The sequence below is a fragment of the Zonotrichia albicollis genome, chromosome 17 (genome assembly GCF_047830755.1).
Source record: "Zonotrichia albicollis isolate bZonAlb1 chromosome 17, bZonAlb1.hap1, whole genome shotgun sequence".
NCBI classification, from domain to species: Eukaryota; Metazoa; Chordata; class Aves; order Passeriformes; family Passerellidae; genus Zonotrichia; species Zonotrichia albicollis.
Genome location: NC_133835.1, coordinates 10,104,742 through 10,131,085, shown reverse-complemented (window position 1 = coordinate 10,131,085; position 26,344 = coordinate 10,104,742). Strand labels below are relative to the sequence as shown.

Below are 26,344 nucleotides of genomic sequence, written 5' to 3'. Positions count from 1 at the left end.
ACAGTTTTTGAACACTTCCAGTGTGGTGGCTCCACCTCTTCCCTGAGCAGTCTGTTCCAGTGCTTTACAACCCTTTCTGTGCAGAAGTTGTCCCCAGTATCCAAACTAAACCTCCCTGGTGCCATTTGGTGCCATTTCCTCTTGTGCTGTCAAAATTTTTTCTTTTAACCCTTTTCCAGAAGGGTCAAAATGTGAATTCCTACACCCCAACAGGGATTCAGAACCCTTTGTTACTGCATGGTTGCACAGATGCATTACTTCAAGCATCAGGTTGCTGATACCCATTTCCAACTGTTGCCAGCAGTATTTTTCATAAGAGAGAAGAGCAGAACAATCCAACAAAACACATTTACAGCAGCTTTTGCAATCAGGCAATACAAAAAGTGGTGGAAAACATAGGCCAAGCTCTGTGCCTGGCAAAGAACAAAACCAAAGCAGCATCTCCTGGGGAGCTGCTCCCCTCGTGAGGCACTCACCGCGATGAGGATCTGGAAGGAGCTGTGCATGACCTCGATGTAGCGATACTCCAGGGCACAGCCGATGACAGAGATGTAGGAATGGCTATCCAGCCCCTTGATGCCAGACATTGGAGCCTCCTTCCTCACACAGCCAGGGCCATTCTCACTCCACCACGACTGGTGCCGGGAGATGTTGAATGTCAGGAGCTCACTGTCCTAAAGGGAGAAGTTGCAAAGAGAGCTCTGTTTACTCTAAGAGTGTGTCAACCTCACAGGGCAGCTCCTTTGGGGCAGCTCCCCTTAGAGTCAAAAGGAAAAACAGATTCTGTTGTGGTGTTGGGTCCCCAGGACGAGGTCAGAGATGGGAATCTGACTCCAAGTTTTCAGTAGGCTGAATAATATAATATAATATAATATAATATAATATAATATAATATAATATAAGTAATTTATATTATATTATAATATATTGTATTATAATATATTGTATTATATTACATATTATATATTATTATATTATATACATATGATATATTATATATTATATATGTCTATATACTATACTATACTATTATATTATATTATATTATATTATATCACAATACAAAGCGTTGTTGTTATAATAAACCAACACAAGCACCTGGAAAATATGAACTTCATAACCCCAAAGTGAGTTTCAAAACCCAACAGATCTTCCTCTGTTCCTAGCTTTTAACACATCTGACAAGATCCCGTACCATTTTTACCTGATTTCCTTCCACACTCTTCACATCTGGTGCTTCTGCATCTCCTATCAGCCCACCCAGCCCAGCTGACCTCACAGTGCTGACTGCAGCTCCTTGTAAACCCCTCCCCTGCAATTTCTTATCAACTTTACCTCGAGAGGCTCTTTGTTTTGCTCTCGTCTTTCCTAAGTAAATACTTTGAACATGAGGGGGTTACAGAGTGAAATGCCACACAAGGAGTGCAGGGCTTTGGTGTGCAGCCAGGTGCTTATTTTAACATGACCACACTTTCCTCACACTTGAGAAAAGCTCAGTATCTATGGGAACACTCAGAAGAGCTTTGGGATTTTGGGCCTGCAGGACATGGCAAAGGTAAAAGACAAACTCAGGGCTGGCTGAACAGCTGCAACCCTTCATGGATGAGTGCCAAGTGCTGGCTGCCCCTGGAGGCCTCTCAGGGCACTTTGATGCAGAATCAACAATTCCTTTTGACCACAAAACAAGGCAAGGGGTTCGAAGTTTTATTCTGAAGAATAGATTTAAAATTTTGAAGGCAAAGAATCTGTATTTCTACAGAGAGGGGTGAATGCTGGATATACACACGTCACCCACCCATTAGTAAAGGTTTTAGCACCTATCCATAAACTATTTCACACTGCTCATGCCAGGGTCCTGCACAGTCCCAGGAGGAAAGCTGTGGCTCCCAGAACAGCAGCAGTCAGAGCTTGGGGTATTCACACTTCCCAACCTGGAAAACCTCACATGGCAGCTCCTTTGTGTCAGCTCCCCATGGAGTCAAAAGGAAAAACAGATTCAGAGCAGCCTATCCAAGCCCCTGCTCCAAATTCCCCTCCAGAGAGAGGGCCTGTCTCCTCAGCCAGCACAGGAGCCAAGCCAGGCAGTCCTGCAGATATAACACAGACCCTGAAAAGCATGTCCAGGGCCAAACTCGAGTCACAGGGCCAGGAACATGAATGCCAGCCAGAGAATCAGTGAACAGCCCCCAGCTGCCCCACTCTGCACCTTGTGTGGGGACCCTCCCTGCACCACAGCCACCCCAAACCAGCCTGCAGAGCCCTTCCCTCAATCTGCTGCAAGAAGCACGTGCTGAGAAATGTGGACAATGAAGTGAGGAGACAGCTGCCAAGCTCCTGACATAATCACCACAGCAGATGGCATGTGCTGGGCAGGAGATGGAGCAGGGCACAGACATGGAGCAGGGCACTGGGGCAGCTGAGACAATGGGGAAAACCCTACTAACAGTTGGGAGTTTAGCCCTCTCCTGGGCTTCACCCTTCAGTGGCCCACACATAGCTCAGGAAGGCACCAAATCACAGCTTTTCTGCAAAGCTTGCTCTTTTTCTCCCAAGTTTGCGTGTTATGGGCTGATGGATTTTCCCCAGCCAAAGCCAGGCCTCCAGGCTGGGCCCTTCTCCTTCTCACAAGGCACTGGCTGCTTTGGCTAGCGAAAGAAGCAAACATCTTTCTCAAAAAACAAAACAAACACAGAAATAAACCTCCAGAACAACCAAGAAACCCCTCAGGTGAATTCCTGTTTCTTTGCCTGGGGCTCCCCCCATTAGCACTGAAGCAAAGCTGTTCCCAGGGCACCACAGCATCTCCTCTCACCCTCAGTCCCCAGGGTTTTCCTCTCCCAGCTCACAGATGGTGCCTTCCCAAACCTTCTGCCTCACTGATGCACACAGAGCCCTCAGTGTCCTCTCTGCTCCTCACAGAGGCAGCAGTGTGTGCTTGGCAAAGCAAGGAACAGGCTGCTTTCCTTCCAGAATCTCCCTTTTGTCAGCCTGCAGAGATTTGGCTCTGCCTTAACTTTGCTGCTGAACTTGTAAATTCAGGCTGGAAAAGCAGAGCAGGTGTGGCTGGAGGTGGGCAGGTGGAGGAACAGGAGGTCCCAACCATCACTCATTGCTTTTTGTCTACAATCACACTCTAGCTCTGAGCAAAAAAGAAAAAACAAGGAAAAAAAAAATTTAAAAGTTCTACATCAGTGAAGTGCAGACTGGAAAAACGGAGCACATTTGGATTCTAAAAGCACCACAATGCTTTGAACCCATGAGCCATCCATCCCACAGATGTAAAGTGAATACTGATTGCACTGAATGTCTCTGTGCTCAGAGCCACCTTCCTGAACCTCTGTCTGGGGCAAGGGCAGCACCAGAGGATCTCAACATGCAAAGCAGAGCTGTTCCTATGCCCTCGGGGGGATACCTGTGTGATGGGGCACAATAAAAAGAGCACTCAAGAAAATCCCTTAATTGACCTCCCGTTGCTCAGAGCTTGCTGGGAGACTGCATAAACAACTCCAGGATGTCTCCTGTGGTTTGCCAGCTCCGTTTGTGAGAATGCAGTTGGAGAGAAGCGAGACCATGAACAGAACAGCACAGAAAAATCAGGAGAAAAGAGGCAGTTTTAAGAAGGTTTAGGGAACAGCTGTTTCCCAAAAGCTTTCTGCAATGCATTTGAAATCTAAACACACTGAAATGCTCCCAGAAGTGGAATGTGGGCTGGGAGATGTTAATCAGCCCCAGCAGCGAGGCAGCCCTGCTGCAGGGACAGGGATCTGTGTGTGCCTGGCCCCTGCTCATCCCCTGCCAGGGCTGTCACTGCCTCCTTGTGAAAAATGCATGTATTTTGTGATTGGCTTTTCGCAAATATTAAAATGAATATGTGTTGTGTTAGAAAGTAATGCTGTATTAATTCTCTTAAGTACTGTGTTAAATATAGTTTTAGGTTATAAAAATTGTTAAAATAGAAACGATGCTATGTAGGATTATATGCTTTTTTAAAGAAAGGACTTGCAGTGAAATAGCAGCCACAGGACACCTGAATCTTTCAGGGAAAAAGAATTTATTGCCCTCTTATCAGAAGAAATGAACTTCTTCCCACCTCGAAGGCACTGTTAGGATTGGAGGAAGAACGATGACCAGACAGAATCCTGTATTTGAATGGAATTTATGCATCATGTATGAGGTGTATGAATATGCAACAAGCTATTGCTTTTAAGGGTTAATCCTTTGTTAACTGTGTCCTTTTTCAGGCTCGTGCTGCCCATAAAAAGGTACCCGGACTGTCTGTAACTCTTTGTCTCTATTGTCTCATATTGTCCTAATTCAAATTGTCCAAATTATTATTACTCTAATTGTATTACTATTTTTATAACCATTTTATTACTATTAAACTTTTAAAATTTTAAAAACAAGTGATTGGCGTTTTTCACACTCCTTAACCTCCAGCCTGGGGGGAAACACAAACCAGGAGCGACCCAAGCACCTTAAAGGCCAGGTAAAAACTCACATCCCACTCTGAGCTACTGCAGCACCTGGGCGCCACCCGTTTGCCACCAGGGTGAGAGGGAGACAGGAGCACTGAAACTGCAGCACCCCCATTTCCCAGAGCCTGCCCACGGGAAACTCACACCTACCTCCCACACCCACGGAGCCAGCTGTGCTCCTGTGCTAAAATAGCTCCCTGAAAGCTGCGCTGAAATTATTTGCTAAGGGACACTACCAGAGATGGTTTCATTTCTTGTTCTTAACAGCCTTCTGAACTGCCTCCCCCAAATTTCCTTAATTATCAGGCAAAACCACACTAGGACAGCATTGAATAAACTGAACTTCGTTTGGGAGCCACCAGAGCTTGACAGCAGAATCATTTTGAATCTCTTTAGATGGAAATATTTCTTATTAAAACAGGAAATATCATGTTCATCTTTCAGTCCTGCATCACCTTGAGACACAGAGAAACACTCCCAGTGTCTCTCAGTGGGCTTGTTGACAATGCCACAGCTTTTAAAGCCAAATCCCAAACTTCCAAGTTCTACATTTAGAAGGAGCTGAGGGACAGTTTTACATACACATGAATTTATCCATCCTCCTGGTGTTTTGACCAGGTACAAAGCCATCCCAAGATGCCACCCAGATTCTCTGAAATACAAATAACCCCTGTTTGACTCACAGGGGCTGCTTCCATTTCGACAGGAGATTTAGACCACCACGACTCTGGATTCAGATCAAAGCAGTGCACAGACAAGAGAGAATATAAACGAATGATAAAAAAAAAAATTATAAATCACCATTCAAGAAGAATAATTCCAGAGGGAAAAGACAAAGGAATACATTGAAATACAGGACACCAGTTCCTAAAACCAATTTGAATATTTCTCAAGCACATGATGAAGAGTCAGTCAGCATGGCAGCTGGACAGACATATGCTCATATGTCTTAACAGCAGGATTTTAATAATTAACTCAGACTGAGGGGTTGCAGGAGGGATGTGTTTCACGCTCGAGTAGACAGGGAGAAGCTTTACATATTATTGCAAACCCAGCCTGGAAACTGCAGAGCCAGCTCCCAGCAATTCACCTACCCAAATGGACATGGGAAAAGAAGGAGATGGGGCAGGATAAGCAACCTAGAAATTGCTGGAAATTGGGCTGTGAGCCCCACCACAGAGCAGTGGCACAGCACTTGGAGCTGCAAGTGTGCTCAGGAGTGTGGGCAGAGCCTGCCAGCAAGGCAAGGCTGCCAGGAGCTGCTCAGAGCACATCACCACCTCCTGCCAGTGCTGAGCAGCAGCCCTGCAAACCCAGCCTGCTCCAGCACCCACTGGCAGAGCACTTCCAGCAAAGCTGGCACGGGCTGAGTGCCTGGGGAGGCCCTTCCAGCAGCAGGGGAAGTGCTTCCTCAGACATTTGTGCTGATCCACCTGAGCCTGGCCAGCCAAGGAAGTTCTGCTGGGCCATATTTCACACTCTTACTCCTGCTAAGAGAAGATTCCAAGATAAAAAACCCTGGCAAGATAGAAAGACAGAAATCATATCAGTTTAGCTCTTCCAAGAAGTAGGGAATAGATTCAGTGATCAGTAGAATTTTCCTTTCCAACAAAAATTCAGCATAACTAGTGACTGGTAGCTGGTTAGTAATTAGTTACAACTCCCTGAGCAGGGCTGACCAGAACAGCATCTTCAGCAATTCCATGGCCAGGGGACATGGAAGGGACATGCTGGAATAACCTGGAGGACAAAGGAGCACTTCAAGAAATGTGAAAGACAGGAGGAAAGAAAGGGTGAGAAGTGGAGGAAAGATGCAGCAGAGAGCAACTCCTTGGTAAGGGAAAGCCAACAGCCAAACTGCACCCACCAGCCCTTGTTCTACTGATCACCTGGAATTTATAACTGAGATTGTCCCAACCCCTTTGCCAAATCACCCATGGGCTGACATGGGACTGTGGGGTCCCTGGTTTCTGTTCATCAGATTAGCCAGGCACCCAAAGCAAGGGGGGCACAACAACAACATCCCATTTTTGTGAACAGCACTTCCCTGCTCCCATCCTGTATCCCTTCACCACTGTGAAATCACACCTAGGCAGCAGAGCACAAAGAATTGCTTGCAATGAGTGCACATACCAGCTTCATCATCTTTTCAATTCCCTGGGCTTTTCCTAAATCTGTTAAATCAGAAACACTTGAATCCTTTCTGTCCTGTCTCACCCCACCTGAGTTATCCCCTGTCCCAGCTGCACTGGGCTGTCATTACCAGGCACCAAGTTATCAAACTCCATTCTCTGGAGTTCCCTGCCCTTCCTGCATTCTCCCACTGTCAATAAGCTGCTGACAGAGCCTGCCCTGGCAGGCTGCCCTTGTCAGAGCCCAGCAGGGTCAGTGCAGGGCTGGCAGCACTGCCACTCCCCCATTCCCCCAGCAATCACACAGGAACAGCACCCTGAACACCTCCAGAGCTCTCAGCCCCTTAAGAGACTCACACAAGCCTGTCCAAGCACTCCAGTGTGCTCATGATTAGAATGAGTTTGTGTTTATCAGACCAGCCCCATCAGCCTCCCTCCACCAAAGCTGTTCTACCAATATTTGCAGTTTCCCTGCCTGCTGCCAGGCTCATGATGAGCTTTGACTTTGACTCCTGGTCAGGACTGGAGGGCAGCCCTCTCCCCTGGGAGCACACAGAGGTACCTGCAGCCCTGCTGCCATCCACTCCTGGCTGGCACTGCCCTGTACAGCCAAGCCCAGGTGTCCTTCAGGGGTCTGATCCCATGACTGACATCAATAAAACACCTGCTGCCTTTGGATCAGCTTTCCAGAGATGCAGCCTGTGAAGTGTCCTACAGAAAGTGTCCTGAAGTGTCCTAGAGAAACCCCAGCTCCTGCTCCAGGTGGATCTTTTGGTCTCTTGTGGAAGCAAAGATTTGTTTTGCCACTACAAAGACCCAAATTACTTCAGTGAGAGTGGAGGAGGATGGAAAGCAGCATCATTAGTTTTCCTTACAAAACAGCTTTTTAAAGTGAGAATAACTCATTAAGAACAGAGGCAAGGCTGTCAACTGCTTTACAGTCAAACAAGCACAAATTCTCTCTTGGTTTTGCTGGTTGCCATTGAATGAACTAATTTCTCATTGCAGCCTGAGAGGGAAGTCCACCGAGTCAGTAACAACTTACACTGCAGCCCAACTCTATAAAAAATGTCCCCAGTCACAAGTGTCACCCTGTAAGCTAAATAAAACCTCTCTGTGTGCTGGCTTGGCTAAAATGAGCCCCAGCATAGAGCAAGGTTACCAGGGGAAGCTCCTCTGTGACACAAAAAAAGGAGTTTGTGGTACTGTTTGAACTGCAGAACAGCAACCTGACATGTTGCAGTGCAGGTTGGGATTAGCAAACATGAGGATCCAGCTGGCTGGAAACAAACACTGGCTCTGAGAAGCTCCCAGAGCAGTTTATCAAGCCAACATTTTCTCTGCAGAAGGGAGCATATAAACAGTTACATAAAATTCTATTTTTTTTTCAGTTGGTCACAGCCAACATCGAGATCATCTCAGGCTGAGATTTCAGACTATGAATAATCACTGTTTTGGGCAAGAACTCCCTCAAAGTTTATGGAGCTAATTGAGAGGGTGAATAAAGATGAACTGAGACATTAGGAAGTCACATTTTCTTATCTGCAAAGGATTTAGGCCTGATAAAACCACAGGGCCATTCATGAGTGCAACCCCAATGCATGACCTGGAATTCAGGCCAGATGTGGAGTGCTCTGGAATGAACCTGCATCCCACAGTCTGAGCCTGCTGTGTTCCAGCAACACTCATAATTCATAGCTTACAGCCCAGCCTTAATTTAGGGCCTGCCTCCCATTTTTATTTTTTCTGACTCACTCCTCATTAGGCAGACAGCAATATTTAGCTAATCTACTCTTCAAAGAGCTTTGCATATTAACTCACAACAGCCTGGCCAGCAGCCATGGGTAACTACCACTGTACTTAAAAAGGAAGAAATGAGGCAGGGAAGGCATCCCAAGGAGATGAGGCAGATCCCTCTGGGGAGGGATGTTCTCTCTTCAGCAGACAGAGGAGCCTCTCCCCAAAGGTACAACAGGAAACATCTTGCCTGCTGTGGCAACAACCAGGTATTTATCCCTGCTGCTGAAATGCAGCAAGGCTTCAGCAGGACTGGGAGGCACAGAAACATCAAGAGAGGGTCAGGTGTAGAGTTCCAGCAAAGTCCTTGGGGCAGCTCAACCCAGCCAGCCCCGGCTGCAGCCCTTCCTTGGGACACACAGTGCACACATCACACACCTTCCTGCCAAGGTGGGCTCAGATCCCAAGAGGATCAGCTGCAATTTGGTGATCTCCCAGCCTTCCTCATCCTCCTCAGCATCACTGCTGGGAACTGGCCCTCAAACCCCCTCTCCCCTCAGGATGGTTCAGTCCATGTATTATATCACTTATGGCTCTGCTGCCAGTCCTGCCCTCACCTCTGGAAAGCAAATGCACTGCACCTGCTGTGAGGGCAGGGTTTGTTCCAGCCACCACCTGCATCAACCAACCAGGAGCTCCAGGAATCAGCAGTGGCTCCTCAGTTTCCCATGCAAGCAGCAGTATTGCACATCCCTGATAAAGCAGCACCTCCACAGGCAGGATCTGCTCCCAGCCCTGCCCTCCCCACTCAGCTGCACAGCCTGGCACTCACCTTTGAGAGCCCTCCCACTTCTAAGTAGAAGCAGATGATGAAGATGTTCCAGGTGACCCAGACTGCAGTCCAGATGGCATACTGAGAAGGAATAGGGAGGGGGAGAGAGAAGCAATAAACATTAGGAAGTCACTGGAATTAGTGTGTGTATATATGTATTTATATTTATATTGATGTACGTGTGCTCTAGCTGGGGGCAGTGGAATGCCCTGAGTCAGCACTGAAATCCTTTTTCTCTCTCTCTGTGTTCCATATTCAGATGCTCTCTTGCTTGATAAGCCACATAGGAGTCTGGAGGGCTTTCCAGTTTCTGTGCTGCATTTGTCCAGCCCCTCACCCTCCCTCTCTGCTGGGCAGCGTTTGGGCACAGAGGGAATGATGTGAAACCTCTCCATTTGGCACAAACAGATTGCTGAGCACAGCCAGGCCCTCCTGCTAGAACAGCACGCAGGGCTTGATCCCCCAGGGGCTCTGCCCTGTCCCCATCTCGTGGCACACCCCTAGGGCACAGGCTGTGGGTGTCTCTCACTCACCACCACGATGTAGCGTGGCCGGTACTGGATGGTGCCAAAGAGCCCCAGGATGACGATGATGATGTGCAGGAAGTTGGCGAGGATTGGAGCCCACTGGTAGCCCAGGAAGTCGAACACTTGCCTCTCCAGAGCAGCCAGCTGGGAGGGAGAAGGACAAGGAGAGTCAGAGTTGTGTACCCACACTGTTTGTGCCCAAGGTTTTCACACACTCCTTGAGCAAAGTCCCGCAGCAGCTGAAGGTGGGACTCGGTTCCCAAAGCAATCTGAACCAGGTCAGTAGCACACAAGGCTTGTTCACACATCCCCCTTCCCCTCTGCTCCCATCCCAGCTCCTCTGATGGCTGAGCTCCAGTGTTGTGTGGTGTCACTGTCATATTTTCTGAAAAACCCCTTTGCCAGGATTTCTTCTCCTGGGAAGCTGAGAAGCCACAAAGAAAAATGAAAACAATAACTATCTGATTGCTTCTCCTGTGTTTGGCTGCTTTGGAATGTGGTCTGGAGATTGTTTATCCAACAGGTGTATGTTTGATTGGTTTCATGTGAATTGTTTTTACTTAATGATCAATCACCATCAGCTGTGTCAGACTCAGGAGTCAGTCACGAGTTTTCATTATCATTCTTTGTAACCTTCTGTCTGTATCCTTTCTCTATTCTTTAGCATAGTTTTAGTATTTTCTAGTATTTAGTATTTTACAGTATTCTTTAGTATAGCATATAATATAATATAATATAATATAATATAATATAATATAATATAATATAATATAATATAATATAATATAATATACATAATTATATATAAGACAGAATTATATATAATATAGAGTTATATATAATATAATAATATAATCTATTATTATATTATATTATATTATATTATATTATATTATATTATATTAGCCTTTTAAGAACATGAAGTCAGATTCTCAATTCCTCCTTCATCCTGGTGACCCCAAAAATCCCACAGTGCTGTGGCATTCCTCTGTGGTATGCACTGTGGGGCTCAGGCAGAGGACAGAGGGGAGCAGAGGGATGGTGACATCTTAAATCCTGGACGTGAAATACGTCCACAAAGATGTCAGTGTAACTTTCTAGAGCTCATTTGTCAGAGCCTTCAGCATCACTCCATCATTCCTGACACCTCCGGTGTCTCTGCTCTCCAGCACACATCCATCAAAGTGAGGGAGAGGAGGAAACTCTCTCCTCCACCTTCGCCCCTCAGAAAATGCTGCCACCAGTAAGGAAATTCTGCCAGCACATCAGTTTTGCAGGACAGGCTGTGCTCCTCTCCAGCACTAATAACATGGTTCAAGGCTAGTACTGTGTTCTAGACATAAAACTCAATCACTGTTGGAATGCTGGGGCTAATTTTCAAACCATATCTGCATAAAGATGTGTTTTTTACCTGCAGTCATCATCTGTGTATCAGACAACATCTGGTACCCTGGCCCTGAGCCCCTGTGCAGCTGAAAGAGAACAATGCAATTGTTTGCTGGCCTTTGCATGCCCACAGCCCTTAAATGATATTTCTACTGGAGAAATATAGTGAGTGTGGGGGGAAAACTGCTAATGCAGGTTTTTCTGCTGTGCCCAGCCTTGCATGGAGAGATCTGCTCGTTTTTTGTGTTTATTAACACAGTGCAAGCACCTCCATGGACCTGTGTCTTCCCTGTCAGTACAAGATTTGAAAATATGTTTAATTATCACAATAGACCACTGGGATTGCATTATGACATTTCATATTTATTTTTGGCTAAATAAATAATTACAATTTACTATCGACAGTCAATATTCATTTAACTCCTAATCAGGCATTAACCATGAGTAATCCTGGTCTGCTGTGTGTAATCAGCTCTGTGACACCTTTTCCTGGCTGGGATCTAAGCAGCAATGCTTCTGTGATGGCTTAAAGCATTTAAGGATGTCAGTGGCTGCAGGTTCCTCTCAAGCCTCAGGATGAGAGAAGCCACATCTATTAAATGGCCATTATTCCTCCTTCTTCCTGGCTCAGTGGGGAAATTGCCTTCACACCTCTCTTGGGCTAGGAAGGTATTGCAATTCCCAACAGTACTTTGAAAGTTCAATAAAAATCTGTATTTCAAAGGAATCTGTGGTTAAGGGCAATCAGTCAGGGAGGGGATAGGCAGCTTTCCCTCTATGGCATCTTATTCCCAAATAAAGAAGGACAGAGGGTGGGGAAGCAATGGAGGCAGTTACCAAATCTCTCTCTTCTGCCAAATAATCTTCCTTTAGAAGCAGCACCCTCTGATCCCTCTGCAGCACCTAGAGATGCTGTGGGGTGAGTGCTGCCCCCCCAGCACAGCAGGTTTGCCACACCAGCCACAGGTTAAACACTTAATCCTTCAGGAGGGATTAACACACATACCTCAACGACACCGGGACATTTGGCATCCTGACTGGCTGGCAATGGGCCCCTCGACTGTGCCTGCTTCATCCAATCAGGCATTTAATTGGCTTTGAGTGCTGCAGGAGGAGTGGGAGAGCCTCACCCAGCCAGGGACACAAAGGGTGCTCACTGAACCTGCCCTGCCCAGCCTCCCCTCCTGCTGCAGGCTCTGAAAACCAGGATGAGCACAGATCCTCCTGCCCAGCCTCTGCCATGAGCTCCCCACTCCAGAATCAGGGCAAGCCATATCTGCAGGAGTGTTTTCTTCTCCATTCTACTCCACAAGTATTTGTCATTAGGGCTGTATAAAAGCTTATCCTGCCACAGCCTGGTGATGTTTCCTGGTTTGTTTGCACCAGGAAGAGATTGGGCTGTGAAGTGACAGATAAATGACCACCCTGGAGATGGACCTGCCAATCTACACAGCTTCAGATTTGGGCACAGCCCCTTGAGAAGTCACTGGACTTTTCCCCATAACTCTGAAAATTATCTTCACACCATGCTTCCTTCTCCCTCCCTTTCCTTATCTCCAGGTTCTTTTCATCCTCCTTTCCTTTCTTGTGCCACCTTCCCAGCATTATTGAACTGGTTTTGTGTACCTGGGAGCTGCAGGCAAGACTCAGCTGCTCCAGAGATGGGCTGTGCCCATCTGCTGGCTCAGGGAAGGAGAAGGGATGTGGGATGTGCGAGCTCACACAAGCTGTTTCCTCATCTATAAAAAAATTAATTCTGATTTTCTGTAAAACACATTGGTGACAAGCAAATGCTACTGATGAAACTCCAACACTGTGTTAGTGACAGGCAGGGAGTGAGTGTGCTGCAATCCAGCCATTGGAAATGCAGCCTGAAGTTATCCTGGGCCTACCCCTGCTCCCTCAGGAACTTACCATAGTGAAGGAAATATCTGAAGGAAACAAACTGATAAACAGCCATTTCACTCATTACTCTGCAGGCTGTGTGCACAGCTTACCCCCAAAGTGCTGCTGAGATTTGCAGGCAAACAGGGCTGATGCTGGGGCTGTGCTGGCCTTGCTTTGGGGCTGGCATGTGAAGAATGTCACAGTGTCCTTCAGCCCTGGTCCCTCCAGCCCTGCTCAGAGATGGCAGGGTCAGGGTTTGCCCTGATCTATCTATGCTGAGCCTCTCTGGGTGCCTCTTGCTGAGCAGGGAATTGCCATCCTTCTCTTGTGCTGCCAGGTCTGTGCACAGCAATATCCTCGCTGTGGTGTTCCTACAATGATTCACAGGGTCCTATTGAGAAAGCCTATTATATTCCAGAGATACTGGTTGTAAAGAGAAATGTCACAGATTGTGGCACAGGTTTCAACCCACTCAAAGCTGACAGGACCTTTCCATCAGGGAGGACAAATTTTTCTTCTTTATGACTGTTCTTATTAAAACCAGGATTCCTTCTGCTCCTTTTGCTTCTCTAACCCATAGTATACTTTTACCTTTCATCCTTTAAATTAAATGATTTATTGCAGCACTAAAATCAGAAGAGTTGTGGCAGAATTTTCTCTCCTGAAATAAACCCCGTTTCTGCTGATCTGAGTGAAACTGGAGTAGCAAATAACCACGTGAAGCAATTGTTAGCCAGGCAAACGACACAAGCCAAAGCTCTCTCTTGGGCCATCATTCATTTATACAGCTGGGGAAGAGCTGAAAGGCACAGGGATGTTCTGCAGCTCATGGAGCCCATCCCACAGCCCACACACAGGGAGCACAGAGAGCTCTGGATGTGCTCAGGGCCATCACAACATAAAACTTTTCCTGAGAGGGAAGCTGAGATGGAAGGGTGCTCACAGCAAAACAGCAAAAAAGTCCTAGAAAACACCACAAAACATGGGACAGTTTCTTTTTAGGGGTTCAAACCTTTCCAATGGCTCTGGCAGGACGATGTCACTGGCAGGTGTCACTGCCAGCAGGACACTCAGAGCTGGTTCAGCATGGCCTGGGGGTGCTTGTTTGAATTCCAGCCCCTCAAATCTTTTCTATCCCCTCAACTTTGTCTTCTGTTGCTCCTCCCCTGCTGATAAGCTGGAGAGTCCAACCTGCTCCCCTGTGCCCCATAGTGCTGAGGAGGAAGGGAGGCTGCTGAACACTCAGGCACCTGTAATTCCTTAACTCCCTGTCCTTTATAGCCTGCTATCAAAGCCATGTTATCAGCTAGATTTGCTCTTCTTAATTTATTAAGCTTTTAAAGCCTTTAATCTTATTTGGTTTGTATCTGCGTCTTCCACTGCATTTCTGAAATCAATTGGGACACAAAAGGAAAAATTTCAGTCTCAAAACACGTTGATGTGACTCATACAGACACAGGAAATGTGCTCAGAAAACCCCACAACAGGTACAGTCACACATCCATTTGTATCTGTTTCTGTAAGCAAACCTGCTTTTAACCTTCCCAAGTTAAGCTTCGAAATGTTAGAAATAAATATCCAAGTGGGGAATAAAGGGAACAAATAGGAAAGGCTGATCTTACTGCTGAATAAAAGAAAAAACCAAAAAAACCCCAAATAAAACAACAAAAAAAAAAAGAAGATAAAATGTTTTACCCAAAAACCCAGGCAATTTTCCACTTGACCTATAAGAAAGCAACCTGAAAACTCCTTTGCTACTCCTTGTCTCTCAGTGCTGTGAGGACACAGCAGCTCCAGCTCTTGCTCCTCCTCCAGCTTCAGCTGGGACTAAATTTCCACTTAACCCCCTGTGTGTCCTTTCTCTCAGCCTGAGCCCAGAAGAGCCTCAGCTGCAGCCCTGGGTCCCCCTGCCCTGCTGGGAAGCTGCTCTGGCTCCTGGCTGATCCCAATGCCCTGATCCAGGGTTTGATTTCCTGCCAAGTGGCTTCACTTTTTAAGATGCTCTTTCTTTGTCTGCTGTGCAAACACCATCACAGCTTTCACTGGAAAAGGCCTTTTCTTCAGGAAAAACCTGCACTGGTTTCCTGAGGTGTTTTGGCCATGGGATGTGATGGCTCGAGCTCAGGGCAAAGTCTCAGTGCTATGACCCCAGTGATGGAAATTTACACCCTGCTACCTGAAACAGCAGGAAGAAATTAAAAAGTCTCAGATTGTATAATTTGAAAAATATATCTATTTACGTTTTGAACACAAAGATCTTTTTTTTTTTGGTTCTTAAGTTTGGCACTACTAAAGACCTGTCTGCAGTTTATCATTGTTAACATACTGGTATTATTATGATATAATGTTTAATTCTACACAGCTTTCTGTATAATTCCTTTGACTTTGTAAATGCTGGGACAATGCTAGAACTAAAGAATCCTAAACCCAAGCTGTTGTGTGCTGAAACTATCAGAAGTGAGCAAAAAAAAAATCCCTTCTGTGCCAGTGCTTATTCAAGGTAGAGAAGATTCTGTGAGTAGAAAAACAATTAAACAATGTCTGCTTTTACCACAGTGGCTGCACTTCTAAATAAATACGAATGGTTGCAATAGCTGTTCAATTAAGTTTATCTGGAAAAGCAGCTCAGTGAGCCATTATTTCCCATCCCCAACTGGAGGGGCTGGTTCTGTGAGGTGCCACGTCCTTGTCTCTCCCAAAGTCGGCCTCTCACGTGCCCACACCCGCTGCATTCATGAAATCTCATTTTTCTTCAGTAAGTGTTGTCAAGGAAACCTTCCTTGGGGCCTTGTGATCCACAGCTCCTTTCCCAGCATCCCTCTCCCCACCACAGAGGTCAAGAGACTAATTGCACAGGAGGTCTCTGTTTGTCACTTGGTCTCTCAGGCAGCCTTGGTCACTCTGGCCACGGTGTACAATGTGCCCCATTCTCTGCTCCTCTGCTCTGCTTTCTCCCCAGAAGCTGCTGAAACCTCTTCTGTTCACATGGACATCAGAGAGGCCTCCAACAGCAGGGCTGATACCCTGAAGTCATTTATACTAATATTTATATTTATATTTATATTTATATTTATATTTATATTTATATTTATATACTATATTTATAGTTATGGTTATATTTGTCACCCTGTTTTTTAAGATTTTCTAAGCTTTCTGATGTTGACATTCTTGTAGTGAACTTTCTCACACACTTTCTGTAAATAACTCATTGTTTTGCATTCCTTTATAGAAGAAGAGAGATTTGATAGACTGTCAGTTTGACCAGTGTCATTGGAGAGGTGGCACTGTCACCCTCCAATCCGCTGTCACTTTTGGAAAACTATAAATGTCGAAGTCAGAAAATAAACTTCCCTTTTTCCCTTCACCTTGAGGACAGTTGTGTGTGCTTGTGCTCTTTTGTGTCCTATAGTGACATATGTATATGTATATGTATATGTATATGTATTTTTATATTTATTTTTATTTTTATTTTTATTTTAAAGGAAAACTGGTCACTGTGCTGGCCCTGCCAAAGGGCCCCACGGGGCAGCAGGGGCAGTCCCCATCATGGTCCCACACCAGATCACTCCCTGCAGCTCTACTCTCCAGCAAACACAATTTTTAGGCTGCCTTGTGCTACATCCAAGGAATCAGGGCTTCTCCCAGCCCAGAACCATCCTGTGCAGAGCCTGGGCAGGTGTAAAACCCTCCCTGTGCTCATCACAATTTCTCTGCTGAAGCCTGGAGCATGCTGCTGTTAACCATGCCAGTGCTGAGCCCTCACCTGCTCACTCCTCCTGGCCTGGCACCTCTGAGCTCTCCCCTCCCAGCATCATTGTGTGTGTGAGCAGTGCCACTCTCAGCAGTGCCACTGCTGTGACCTTGAGCCCTGCGCTTTGTGCTGCCAAAGCCTCACAGAAACATCTGAGCTGCAAAGATATGCCACTGCTCAGTCCCACATGCCCAAATGCTGCTTAGCATTCCAGGGAAGGCACAGTCCTGCTGAACAGAAGGGATGAGACTGGCACTGAGCAGTGCAGAAGGCTGGCTGTGTCTGGAGCTGAGGTTTCCTGAGTGCATCTCAGAACCACCAGCTCTCCCAGCTGAAGATACAGGCCAGGCACAGCAATTCACAGAATCATGGGGTCCTTTAGGCTGGAAAAGCCCTCGGAGATCACTGAGTCCAACTGTTCCCTCAGCACTGCCAAGCCCACCACAAACCCACGTCCCCAAGTGCCACATTTGAACGTCTTTTAAATCCCCCCATGAACGGTGACTCAACACTGCTCTGAGCAGCCTGTTCCAGTGCTTGACAACCCTCTTGGTGAAGAAATTGTTCCTCATTTCCACTCTAAGCCTTCCCTGGAACAATCTGAGGCACACATCCAAGCAAACCTCTTAAGCCTTTTTACTCCAAGTGCTGGATTGTGCCACGGAACTGGCAAAGCATCAGGAGCTGGCAGTACTTTTTGTAGCAAGGGAGCACAGCCCATGGCACATCCACAGGTGCTCTCTCCTGATCCCCAACCTTCTCAGCAGGGTGGTCAGCAAGACAGTGAATTAGCTGAGGTTCTGAATGGTGCTCAGAATCCAACTCCTGGGAAAGAGCAGGAGGAATGCTTCCTAGGAGGAATGCTTCAGGAAAATTCAGGAAATGCTTCCTCCTGCTTCCTAGGAGGAATGTTTCAGGAAAATTATTGCTCTGGATTGCCTGAACTTCTCCCAAATCAGGGTCAGTCTGATGAGGCCTGTGCTCTGTACCCCTCACAGCCTCTGGCCTGTCTGGTTTATGGATCCCAGGGTGCAGGCAGCACTGGGTATGGGAGCTGCTGCTCCCTGTGCTCCTGCCTGGGTCTCCTGGGGCACCTCAGCTCTGCTGTGATTGCTGATTGCTGAGAGCAGCAATCAGGCTCAATTCATAACCAGGTGCCTTTGTGATCCAGGCAGAAAAGCACTCTGACAGGAATGACAAACTTGTTTTATTTGCAACCCATATCAACACTCCAACCTAAGCTGCCCAAACATGATTAAATTAATCTGCTGTGCTCACAATGTTCTCCCCTAAGCCCCTCCAGTGTTCTCCTCCCTCAGTTTCATGGCTCAGCTTGGAGTCTCCAGCTTTGGGACAGAGAGAGGAGGCACTGGGCTGGAGGGATGTGACTGCATTTGCAAATGACATAAAACCCAGGGAGTTTCTTCAACAAGTGCCTGACATTTTCATCACCCAGAGGCTCAGGCTCCACACTCCTGGCTTCCCCTCACCTGTTGAAAACTTTCTGAGCTATCTTATCCCACCTCATGCTGCTGATCCTGGGCAAACATCCCAGGTGCTCCCCTGAACAGCATCCTGAGTGTGGCTGACAGTATTTCAGCTCTGAGGGAAACCTCTCCCACCAGGAGCACAAATTTCCCTGTTGCATGAAATAATATATATTAAACATGTGCCATTAACTCAGCAGCCATTTCCCTCTGGAGATCTGCTAGCAGTTATGAACCCATCTAAACACTCCAAAGGCTGTGAGGCAGAGCAGTGTTGGAGATCAGCAGGAATTTAATTTTCTAATAGAGATTTATTTCCTACCAGCAGGGCTTTATATTGTGTGATCCCCGCTTCTGCTCAGCCACGAAGGCTATCTGAAGTTTGGGCTTGTTCCCACGAAAGGGATGCAGGGAAAAAAGTGAAAATACTTGAAAATTAGCCAAGGGCTTGTTGTGTTTAGGGAATATAACTTATATCCTTTTGACCTGCTATCCTAGGCATCACCTCCTTAGCTGACAGAGGTGGGAAACCATCGACAGGGCTGGCACAGGAGGCACAAGGCTGCCCTGAAGCAGTGCTTGGACCAGCACTGCCCAGCTCTGTCTTCTCCTGATGCAGCCTCTGGAGCCTCCTGGGTGTGGGAGCAGCAGAGTGCAAAGAGCTCAGAGATCCCATGAACTCTCAAGTGTCCTAGAAAGACTTTCAGTTATTCAGGGGTCTGACCAAAACTCTCAGTGTGTATAAAGCCCATGAGACACCAGCTGGACCCACCCAGTCTAGAAAAATATTCTGTCTCTCTTTGCTGTTTTATAGGCACTTACTGCAAACTGCAATTTTATTTCACTGCTGTTTACCCCAAAGCAGAATTGGGGCTGTAAATACACCACTGGCAGCTTCCCCAGGGGAGCAGTAACTCTTGCTTCAGGCTCAAAAAGCCACGCTCAGTTTTCCCTCTGTCCTGTCCACACACAGGCTAAAGACTCACTGTGACCAAGTGACACTGAGACCACCACCTGCTTTTGGCTTTATGAACAGAAATATTCACTGGCCAGCCTAATTCATGGCTGGCACCTCTTCTTCAGGGAGGGTCAGCTGTGACCTGAGTGACAAAAAGGTAAAACACCTGCAGAAAGCAAAACACCTGCAGAAAGCCACCCGAAGCCCTCTTTTCTCATCCAGCAGAAGATGAGGGTGAGAGTTTTTTGGTGGCCGTGGAGCACAGTCAGCAAAGCCCCACTCTCTGCACAGGTCTGTGTTATAGCAGCCCTCAGGATGCTCCCAGCACATGGGGAAAATGGTTCCTGCGCTGCTGGACCTTTGTAGGAACAAAGGATCACTTTTGTAGGAACCCTAGTGAGCCCCAGGTCCCTGCTCTGTCCCCTCCCTGCACCCCCAGCTCCTTCCTGCACATGGCACTGGGAGCTCCAGCAGCTGATCCCCTTAATTAGGTCACAAATGGATCACGTGTAGAACACTTGCACCAGCCAGATCTTCTGGAGGAAAAACACGCAAACCCTGCAACCGGGCTAAAAGCTGGGGAGAGGAAAGATGCCAAAGCTGAAATAACTCTTCAAAACTTTCTCTGGAGGAGCCTTGCTTCAGCTTCTGCTCGACAGCTGGGCCCTGCTCCCTGACACTGGAGCTAAGTGGTAGCTTTGCTTTAATTTCCTCTTGCTTCTGCTGCAATACCAGATTGCTTGGATATTCGTAAACAGAAGGAATTTAATGAAAATTATAATTAGAGCCCTGCGGTGCTCTCGCAGGTCGCCTTTACACTGGGCTGCCGATTTACATTACAAATCAGGCTGGTGTCACTGCAGAGTCTACAGCAAGAGAGGAGAATTCATTAAAAGGGGAGCGCAGGGTGGGTGAGAAATAGGGGAGAGAGAGAAAATGATATTGTTATTATTAATAATCTAGGAAATTGGGATCTGCCACCGGCTTGCTGCAGCTCTGCTCCTTGAAGGAAAGCTCATCCTAATCAGCCTGGAGCAGGAGGGGACACAGCACAGTCACCCAGAGACTTCCATGGCAATTACTGTACAAATGGAGCCTTTCTTCATAGAGCAAGGCTTTCTCACCTCACCATGACACAGAGAAGTGCTCTTAGCACCTAGCTGTCAATTTGGGGTGTTAGGAAGAGACAACATGAAGCCAAAGGGATGCAATTCCCATTATTTTGCAGCTTTCCCTTCCCACCTACCAGCAGCTCCTGATGCTTTTTGCCCCCTGTAATCCATGGGCAGCAGCTCCTGCTCCTTCCACCAAAGCCCTCCAGCACAGCTGGGGACTCTCTGTCTTCCCATGTATGCAGTGAAATTAGGAATAATAACCTCGTTTTACACAGAGGATTGCTGGAGACTTGCAAAAAGGTTCTGTAACATTCCACACCAATAATTCTGCCTCAGCATTAAAAGCATCTTCACTGCCACTGTGGTTTTTTGAACACCTACCTGCCTGTGGTGGCAAAAGCAGATGGCTTGGGAACTTCCCATAATGACAGTAGTACCAATCCTAAGCCCTCACCTTTCCCTTCACTGTCACATTCTCAGCACAGAGAGGTGAACTCCCCCTGTTCCCAAGCCTGCATCCCCCAGATGAGAAGCTGGAGGTATTTTAGGAGTTGGGCTGTAAACAGGCCAAGTGGTTTGTTTGCATTTCATCCACACTATCATCATATAAAGTGACCCATACTGTGACAGCTGGGTTTTAATCATCACCAGTAACACTGATGTTTGTGCTTTGCTCAAAAAAAAAAAAAAAAAACCAACCAAAACACAAAAATGTGTTTATATCAGTTAAGAAAAATGAGAAAATGAAAAATTATAGTTGAAAAAGCATGTAGACATTTTTTCAACTGAAAAATAGATATCAGTGAAGAAATACTGACCATTCAGCCCTAATGAATGTACCAGCAAATTTCCAGGCCTGTCATCAGAGCATGAAATAAAAAAAGAACTGGGAAGAAAATAGTATTTTGGACAAGAAAAACATTTAGCATTTCAGCTTCTGGTTCCAGTAAAATGCTTCTGACAGGAAGAGTTTTAAATTGGAACAAACAGGAAAACAATGATTTTGTTCAAAACAGGGACTGTCAGAGGCTTTCGGGGTATTGCAGGAATTTTCCAATAACCACAATCCCCACAAAGAACTTCCCTCTAAGAAGTGGATAGAAAATGAATCAATCACTATTGATTCTCATCATCTGATTGCTTCTCTGGAAGAAAATCAGTCCTACTTAAGCAATTGATTTGTTACCTTCGCAATTACAGGTAAAAACCCTGGCTTTCCTTGCCTCCTTCAAGGCATGCCATCTAGGGATATTCCAGTTTTCCAGCCATTTCAGGAGGCAGAGCCAATTTTATGTGATCAAAGATGAGTTCTGAGCTGTCACCAGCACCCTCAGAGTGGTCCCTCAGAGGTGAGGAAGGCTGGGCACCTCCTGGGCTTCCTCCTCAGCTGCACCTCCCCATGAGCAGTGCAGGTGCACAGCAGAACCCCAGCTCTGTTTTCCTCTAATAAAAGCAAGAAAACAGAGACACACAAAGCGCTCAAACAGATTAAACAAGTAAATACCTAAAGAAGGAGCTGGCAAAAAGTTCAGGCACGATTTGAGGCTGAAGATGTGCCTCTCTCTTTCACGGATGATGGAGCAGTTTGGGAACTACAATCTGCTCTGGGCAGTCATGGGAGGATGAGGGCACAGCTCTGCTGCAAAACATGTCTGAGTGCTGGGAATCAGGGCTCCAGGGTGGATTTTCTGGGATTCACAGCGTGAGAGTGGCTGTGGGGGAAGCCAATGTGGTTTTCTCAAGCCCACTGTCCCCTGCACTGCTGTGTTTCTGCTAGACTTGAGAGGAGCTCAGCAAAACCAAAGATCCTCATCAGAGATTTACCAGCAGTACAGAATCATGCTGAAAACCCACTAAGGTTTACCAAATCTCCCACTGGTGCTGACAGCATTGACCACCTCACTCCTGGTGCTGCATGCCCTTTGTTTTTCCCCTCAGCCCAAGTGGATGATGAAATGAGAGCCGTGACGTTCACTTTGATGGAGGGAGCTGCTGGCTCTCCAACAGGGTAAATAGGGATTCAGTGCCTTTTAAAAAGCATTATTTTTAAAGGAAAGCCCTTTTGAGTGAGGGCTAGAATAGGGTTATTTTCCACATGACCAAGCACCAAAAGGAAAGCTGCAGCCCAGTCCATGCTCTTATCACCCTCCCTGAGTCACCCACTGGATAGATTTGTCACAAGGTGAAATAAGAGCAAGTCCTCAATTTATTATCATTTTCTACTTGTCCTCCTTAATGCAGTTCCTGCCAGGATGAGTTTGCTGTGGGAAAGTGGAATGAAACCAGGCCTTTCAGTTTGCTGCTAAATGGGACTGGGGGGAGGAGGCTTCAGGGGGGAGGGAAAATTTTCCTCATTAGAAGGAGAAAATGTGCAACGCAGAGTTTTCATCAGATGCTGCCCAGCCTCCCAATTAGGGTGGTTGGGACAAACAGTGGTGTTATTATATGTAACTGTTTATCCAGTGTCACTCAGCCATTGTTTATTTCATGAGCATAATTTATCTCCTCTGTTGTGCTACCCAATTTGTTTGCACTTTCAGTCCACTCGAGTGTCTCTCTTTCATTGTACACATCTTTTGGCCTCCCACCAACCAACTCTCCAAGTTTCCAGGAGTGTCACACAATGGCCAGGCCCCTCCTGTGCTTCATTTTTCGCATGACATTTTTGTCCCCTTATTTCTGTGCTGCCCCTGCCCCTCCCCTGCCGCAGACTCACAGCTCCTCAATGGCTCATGATTTATTCAACAGCAAAGCTGAATTTCTCTTTTCCTTCTCTTTCTCCACTTTCCCCTCCTTTTGGAAACAGAGGCTGGTCAATAGATGCCACTCTGGCAGCTCTGGAGAACAAAGTTCACTTGCAGCAAATCTTTGTGATCTTGTCTCCACAGGGCAAGAGTTTGGTGACCCTGAGGGGGCTGAGTCCCAACCAGCAGCTCACCCATGGGGCCCCCACAGACTCCTGTGTCTCCTTCAACCATGGAAAGGGACAAAGACTTGTCCTCTATTAGTCTGTGACACCAAAGCTTCATCCACAGCTCTGCTTGGAGGTGTGAGATGATTCCTCATCCCTGGAACAACGGCATCCCTGGTTTGCTCCTACTCCAAACTTCCTGGTCATTTTTTCTCCCCCAAGTCCTCTGATCTTCTTGCTTGTGGGTCTGACTGCAAGGATTAGCTAAAATAGAAAAGTGCTAATCCCCATTATGGAAATTCAAATCCTTGCTGCTACATTAAGTAATTTCAGGGAGGTTTAATCTGGCAGGACTCAGACGTGACTCCAGGCAGTGACAACACCACCTGTGCATTGCCTCTTCCTCCAGCCTGGTGACACTGCAGCAGGAAGATGAAGCATTTTCCTCCTCCTTGTAGCAGAACCCAATTTCTGATGGGTTCTGATGAGCTCTCAGCCCTGGCCTGTCGCTCAACCTGGGGTTTCCTGCTTCAGCATCCCCACTGAGTGTGCCAGGATTGGGATTCTGGGATTTCTGATAGAAAATCTGGACAGTATCTCAGCACCAAACCCTGGAGCTCCATCTGAAATGCCCTTTATTTAGAGATCAGTGGCCAAAACTGGGAGTGAGGAACTTTCCATAGCCCAGGAAGGCTTCATGAGGAAAAAAAGCTGGCAGCCATGAAACCTGGGCTGCATCTTATGCAAGGAAAGCATCCTACAGGACACTGCCCTGCCACCTCCTGTCACTGTGAGCTGCTCCAGAAATTCATCGTACTCGAAATGATTCACTCAAGTGTCCATTCAGTCCCAGTTCATGGATTGCAGAGCCTTTATTGCACACCCATATATTTAGCACTGGGAGAGTTCTAACAGCCCTGTCATCTAAGGAATAGAACAAAGAGCCATTATTCATCACAAGGGAGACACAGTCTTTATTGTCTGGAGCCATGGCAGAGTTCTTCTATCACCCTATCTATTCTTTCTCACTGTCACACAATTCAGCTTTAAGCTGTCTCTGTGGCAGCCCTGGAGGCCCAAATGTTTTGCAGCTTCTCCCAGAGAAGTGCCCAGATAATTCTGTGTTGGACTGACCACAGGAATGACCCCAAGCTTGCAGGAGCAGGAGGGGGAACCTTTCTAGAAAAGCTTGAGGTGGACATTCATTTCTGCTAGGTCAGGAGTAAAAGCCAGGTTGGGTTATTTAAAGACATGGGGAAGCACAGCTATGAGGAGAGATGGATGGATGTGAATTTTGGGCACTGATTACACCCAGAAGATCTGGGTTTGGCCCTGGCTGGTGGCAGAGCTGTGCTGGCTGTAGGACACACCAAGCTGTGCACATCACCTGTCCCAGCCTCCCTGCAGCCCTCCCAAAAAGCCTCAGGGCTTCCTTGGTGGATCTGTGTCCAGCACGCAGCTGGAGGAGCCAGCGTGGCTCTGTGGATCTGGATATGTGGGGATTAATACTTGGGACCTGAGCATGAACCACCCTCCATGCTTAGCACCTGCCTGACTTGCTCTGTGCCTCTGGGAAAAGCAGGCCAGATTTGGGGCTACAAAACCCCCTCAGGCCAGATTTGGGGCCACAAGACCCCCTCAGTGGTGCAGATGAGCCTATTAAATGCAAACAAAGCAGCACCATTCAGAGAACCAACTACACTGTGGTCTCCTCGGGCTTCAGGAGCATTTGAGGCTGTGCCTGGCTCAGCACAAGGCAGGACAAGGAGTGGAACCCTCTGAGAAGGTGCTGTGTGGGGGCTTTCACCAGCTGTTTGCAGTAAGGCAAATTCATCCTTCCCCTGGATGTCTCTGCTCAAAATAATGAGACAGGAAACTTGGAGACCCACAATTCTAAAAAGTGTCAGACATCTGAAAAAAAAATGCACTTTCCCAGCTTTTTAAGTTGTTTTAAGGTTGGCAGTCACATCTCCAAGCATCCAAGCTCACTTTTCTCCACATGCTTAGACAGCAAAGGGCACAAAACTGCCTGTGAACTCCCATCACACTTCTCCCAGCACCCGCTCTGCTCCCTGCTGAACAGGCAGCAATCTCCAAGGCTAATTAGCCAAACGGTATTCTGCACATATTTAGCATTTCTGAGTAATTAGGATAATCAGATTTCTCCCCTAATTCTGTACATCCACAGTATAAGCAGGTGTACTGCCTTTCCCACAATGATACCACAGAAGAGTGTTTGCCTGCCAGAGCCAGGGGTGCCAGCAGCCTGGCAGAGCCCATCCCCATCTCCCACATGGTCATGGATTACCAGCAGCCATGGGGGATTGGGAACTGGCTTTGTGTTGGCTGAGCAACCAGAAATTCAGATATCCATGCAAGTTATCTAAATGCACAGTCCTCAAACCTGGCCAGAGATCCAATGTTCCCTGCACCATCCTCAGGGATTGGCTGCAGGAGGTGTTTTGTGATGCAGCTGAACAGCAGGTGCTTGGCCCAGAACCTCTGAGGTGTTTTGGGTTCTGGGGAGGTTCTGGGAGTCTGCCCAACACTCAGGACTCAGGTCTTGGTCATTCTCCATGAGGTTCATCAGCCCATGGGCCTGGTCCTTATCTCTGTGAACCTGTGAGTTGGCAACCACTTATCTGTGTCTGTGTCACTTCCAAGGTCTCCTGAAATGAGTGACCTTAAATGAAGGCCCAAGACAGTCAGGCCAGGCCAGGTCTTTCTTGTCCTTCTGAGGTTGGTCTTTGATTCAAGAGGAGATTTTCTTCCAGTGAGCTTCACTCAGTAGTCTCTTCTCAGGGAAGCAGAAAAATTTTTTTTAAGTGCCCATGAATATATCCTGGTTCGAGGAGCATTCAGATGTGGTGCTTCCATCAAAGTGGGAGTTCTTAAAGGAGTAACAATGATCCAGCATCTCTCAAAGAAGGAAAGGCTGCTCCCAAGCCCCACAGCACAGAGTTACACTCTCCCAAGTATCTGGACCATGGCAGTATCTGCTGAGCTTCAGGTAGGGAAGAAGTTGGCCTGGAGACCTTAGGGTAGAACCCAGTGTACTCTCAACTCAAAGAAGTTTCTAACATGCAGGACAATGCTCTTGTTGCAATCCAAACTTCCTAAATATGAACAAACCTAAACAAGGCCAG

The 26,344-nt window shown here is 47.0% G+C and overlaps 1 protein-coding gene across 3 annotated transcripts in view; it reads right to left on the bottom strand.

The window, feature by feature from the left end:
* Nucleotides 1–26,344, bottom strand: part of NKAIN4 (sodium/potassium transporting ATPase interacting 4) — a 51,083-nt gene that overhangs the window by 16,018 nt on the left and 8,721 nt on the right. For all 3 annotated transcript variants that reach the window (XR_003380826.2, XM_005489092.4, XM_005489091.4), the window contains exons 2-4: nt 9,710–9,847; nt 9,177–9,257; nt 477–674 (exon numbers count right to left, since the gene is read on the bottom strand). Coding sequence is in view for 2 of the 3 variants with exons in the window: in XM_005489092.4 (XP_005489149.1) it covers nt 477–674; nt 9,177–9,257; nt 9,710–9,847 (417 nt within the window). In the remaining variant the exon portion in view is untranslated. The remainder of the gene's footprint in view (nt 1–476; nt 675–9,176; nt 9,258–9,709; nt 9,848–26,344) is intronic.